General features: G+C 47.2%; 1 protein-coding gene across 1 annotated transcript; it reads right to left on the reverse strand.

Moving 5' to 3' along the window:
* Window positions 1-816: 816 nt before the first annotated feature.
* EMP1 (epithelial membrane protein 1) lies at window positions 817-4065 on the reverse strand. The gene is made up of 4 exons (XM_065888073.1): window positions 3988-4065; window positions 1924-2023; window positions 1669-1809; window positions 817-983 (listed from the first exon to the last, which is right to left on the reverse strand). The coding sequence occupies exons 1-4, from the start codon at window positions 4063-4065 to the stop codon at window positions 817-819; spliced, it is 486 nt and encodes a 161-aa protein (XP_065744145.1).
* Between the last annotated feature and the right edge of the window lie 226 nt (window positions 4066-4291).

Consider the following 4291-nt stretch of genomic DNA (forward strand, 5'->3'; position numbering starts at 1 on the left):
ATAAGATTGTTCCTTTTTCCCATAATTTGTGTGGTGCTTCCACCACTGAATTGGTCATTGGTGGCTTTGCAGAAACTCCAGAGAGCTGCCTTGGCTTTAAAGGAGAGGCCAAGCAAAGTCTGTAGCAAGAGGTCTCCACGAGGGACAGCAGTGTGAGGTCTAGTCTGGGTTCTGACCACGCCCCAGGCCTTCCACTGTGAAAAGTTCTCTCTCTCAGTTTAGCTAACACACCAACTTAGCCTTAATCACTATCTCTCTTCCTCCCATTTTGTCACAAATACCACAGAGCTAAATATCTGTTCCAACGAGGGATAATGGCTCGCTGGCCAAAGTCCTCCCTCAGGGCCCTTCAGATGGTACTGTTTTGCTTTGGGTCAGAAGGGCAGGATGGCTTCCAAGCCCGGCGTATTCCGCACAAGAATAGCATCTGCCCTTGCCGGAACTTGTACCGCTATATTAACTAGGTGCAGTAGGTCTGAAGACTGAATTCCCCCTCGGAAGTAGAGCCAGCAATGTGGCAGCTGCTGGGACCCCAGGCAGTGTATGTAACTGATAACAGCTGGAGGCTGGAGGGAGGCCCTCTGGCCTGCATCCAGGGAGCATCCATCCCAGCCCACGGCTTTCTCCCGGGGCAGGGGCTGGACAGTACGGGACCCCCACAGTCATGTTTGGGTTTCAGCCCCTCCCCCCTGCCTTCCCCTCCCCCCAATTCCCTCTCTTGGTTTTTCCCGCTTAGCAACGTCCATTTCTCTCCCAGATTCAAGGACTCCCTCCTCCCCACCCCCACCCCCCAGAGCCCCGATAACGTGTTCAGCCTTATTTCTTTCTCAGGACCAGATAGAGAATGCCGATGATGAAGCTGAAGCAGAAGCAGATCCAGGTCAGAATGAAGGAATAGCCGTGGTGACTCTCCGGGTACTGGCCTGTAGAGTTATTGGCATAGTGATAAGTGTAGATGGAGGCCCCCACCAAGATGCACAGCCCTGCAGGTGAAAAACAACGATTAGCTGTTGGTTTGATTTCTTAACATGAAAACCAAGAAAAAGATTTTATAATTTTAGGAAGAGCCTATTTCCCTCATGGGCGATGGGAAAATGAAATCTGAAATTGGACCCCCAATGGTAGTTCTGTCGATTTGCCCCAAACCAAGCTTGATGGCTGTGTTGGCAAATCAGAGGTGCTCGAGTTCTCACATCTGCACTGGTTTGTGTGGATGAAACACAGCATCTCGGGTCCACCCCTCAGCCTTCCCATCTGGACCCCAGCACGCAAGGGCAGGCTGCCTGAGGGATGCAGAAGAATACGCCTTCCACCAAACTGCGTGTGTGGGGGAAGAACGACAGAAGAGCGGGAACGGCGATCATCGCAGGCATTCAGGCAGTGGTTTCATCTTTCTAAGGAATCCCACATCCCTGCCCCCTTCAAGGGTCTTGTATACAAGTGCTACTGATGGACGGACTCCAGCCACTTGGTAGCTGCCCGGGAGCCCAGGTTTAAACAATGAAGCCTACGAGGGCTCTTATTCCAAGCAGCTATCAGGGGTTCTCCCAGAAAGCACAAATTGTACAAGGCGGTTTCACTGCCCCACGTGCTCAGCTGTTCAAGCTGCCGGGAGCACCCATGGTAAGATCTACGGGAAAAGCTTTTTCTGGGTAAGCTGATACTCACAGCACACCAGCATGGTGGCCCCTGAGAGGAAGAAGCGGTTGCCTTTCTCCATGGTGAACAGCTGGAACACGAAGACCACGAGGGAGATGACGGAGAAGATGATGGACAGAATCATGAAGGCCTGCACTGCCTTGAGGGCATCTGTGGACACAGGGTGGGGGGAGTGAGGGTGTTAGGCTACCCAGTCCCCGAGGGACTGGCCATTTCCCTGAGCGCACGAACCGTCAGCACTGAGTACAATATCTTTGTACGCACCTTCATTGCTGTATGACAGGCTGTGGCTGCAGTCGTTGGCGGCAGTACAGTTTTTCCAAAGACCTACTGATATTCCTCCAAAATCTGAAACCGTCCAGACCTGAAATCAAAAAGAAATAAAGGAACTCTTCTCAGTACTCTGTAATGACCTATATGGAAAAAGAATCTAAAAAAGAGTGGATATATGTATATGTATAACTGATTCACTTTGCTGTACAGCAGAAACTAACACAACATTGTAAATCAACTAGACTCCAGTAAAAATTTTTTGAAATAAATTTTAAAAAGAAATAAAAAGTTGTTTAAAAATTAACCCCCTACTTTGAAAGAAAAGGAAACAACAGATCACTTGTGTCAGGACCAAATCTTAACCAAGACTCCATATTTAGCCATAAACATGGTTTATTTCCATCTCTTGGTGGAAATAAGGTCTCACTAAAACTGAAGTCACAAAGGTCCCGAGAAAAAAGAGAGAGAAGAACGTGTGACCAAGGAAAAGTCACCTCATTCTCTGGGCCTCACATCCCTCATCACTTCAAGAAAGAAAAGAAAAGGAGTAATTCAACCATCGCGATTTAAAATTCTAAGGCTCTAAGAAATGGAAACCCTGCGTGAGGAAATTGGTTTTAAGGAGGCACAATTCATACACCCTACCAAGATTGTTTCATGGAAGGGCCTGGCTAGAGGGGAAAAAAGTTAAGGAAAAATGTTCAACTGGAAAAAAGTAAGAAACAAAAAGGGCAACGGAGAAAATAGCTGAGTGATCAATAAGCCACTTTCATCTAAACAGAAAGATAAACCTTGATCGTCACAACATGCAAAGTAATTCCATAATAACATAGTCTAGCCACAGCCTTCCTGTGGCGGCAGCTGATAGTAGAAGAATGACGAAAATGTGTTCCCCGAGGCTCACCACAGTGCCAGCAAAACACTTATCCTTCTGGGATGGAAAACAAACACCCAGCCCTGTCTTCACAGAGTGTCTGTTAAAATGAGAGTTATTGGAAAAGCAGGGCCAGGATGCCAAATCGCCTGCCTGCTCTTGATTTAATAAACAGCTCTGTGTCCGGCCCCGTATCAGAAGCCGATAATTCAGATATTCAGCACTCAGCATCCACTAATACAGTTTGAAGGTGTTTATCGGACCTGTTATCCTGAGAGACTTGAAGGGCAGCGTACAGAACGGCTAAATTAGAGTCTGGGGGAGGCCACGTGGGTGAGCGTTCTAGATTATCACAGTGATGCGTCAATTAGCCTTGCCTATAATTATACCCACCGATGTTGGCAAAACTCTGAACTTGAAAACCCCTTTATCCTTCAACTGTAACAGGGACCTGAACAGCTTCTGGAACCATTTTTGTCTGTCTAGTGATGGATGGCCTTGGTTTTTGGGTCCAAGGAGCTGTCTTGTTTTTTTCTGAGAAAAGCACAATGGACCCGGCAAACTACCGCTAGAGGTCAGAGTAGCCCAAGGTTCAGAGAGAAGAGCCTGTTGCTACCTCCGTATTTTTAGGTTGTTTTGTTTGAGTTAATTCAGGGGAATCAGGTTAATCTTGCAAAATTCCACTCTCACATGCTACTCTCTGCCCAGATCTTGAATCTGGCGGTCGGGCCACCAAAGTGTCTTATGATCTCACTCCCATTTCTCCTTCTAATCAAGGTCCCCAGAAGGAAGGGAAGTTCTGCCCTGCCACGCAGGTGTCCTCATTATGCCCTGAACAAAGCCTGTCCCTCCCTGCTGGGCTCCTTGACCCGCACACCTCGAAGGCGTCCCATGCTCCTTTCACTCTGCACCTTTAGCAGAGAGAAACCCCACCCATTTACCCGTCCTCCAAGCTTCACCTACACTGAGAAGCCTCGCTGTGTTCTCCAGACTGGCGGGATCACTCACGTAGACACTTGTTACTTAGTTGGCTGAAGTGCAAGTATCTGTTTATTTTTTTCCATGACTAAACTGTAAATTCACAAAGGGCAGGAATTATGGCTTAAACGTCCTTTGTAGCACTTTATGTAAATATGCAAATAACTTCCAAATGAATGAATAAACAGAAGAACACAACTCACATTGGCAATGGTGGAAACAAATAACATGATGACGGTGGCGATGTGGACCACAAAGATACTGGCCAGTAACACCAACATCTTGGCTTTTTGATGGCTTGGGAGTGAAGAGAGTTCTGAAAAGAAAGGAGAACAAGAAAGGGAAAGGGCAGGTTACTGTCAGATTCAACACAGTAATTCAACTTTCCCGCCTGGGTGGGCTAGCTGCTAAAATCAGGAAGAGCTGCAGTAAAAACCATCAAGATTTCATCATAAATTCCTGCAAACAACTAGTTAGCCCAGTTCCCACAAGTACCTATTCGTCTAT

Source organism: Phocoena phocoena, chromosome 11 (genome assembly GCF_963924675.1).
Source record: "Phocoena phocoena chromosome 11, mPhoPho1.1, whole genome shotgun sequence".
Taxonomy (NCBI): Eukaryota; Metazoa; Chordata; class Mammalia; order Artiodactyla; family Phocoenidae; genus Phocoena; species Phocoena phocoena.

What these genes read in the sequence shown, in the direction of transcription:
- EMP1 (XM_065888073.1), bottom strand. Translation starts at nt 4,065, where the DNA reads ATGTTGGTGTTACTGGCCAGTATCTTTGTGGTCCACATCGCCACCGTC. An exon ending in TTGTTTCCACCATTGCCAAT is followed by an intron (nt 2,024 to 3,987) that starts GTGAGTTGTGTT and finishes TTTTGATTTCAG; the next exon opens with GTCTGGACGGTTTCAGATTT. An exon ending in CCTGTCATACAGCAATGAAG is followed by an intron (nt 1,810 to 1,923) that starts GTGCGTACAAAG and finishes CTGTGTCCACAG; the next exon opens with ATGCCCTCAAGGCAGTGCAG.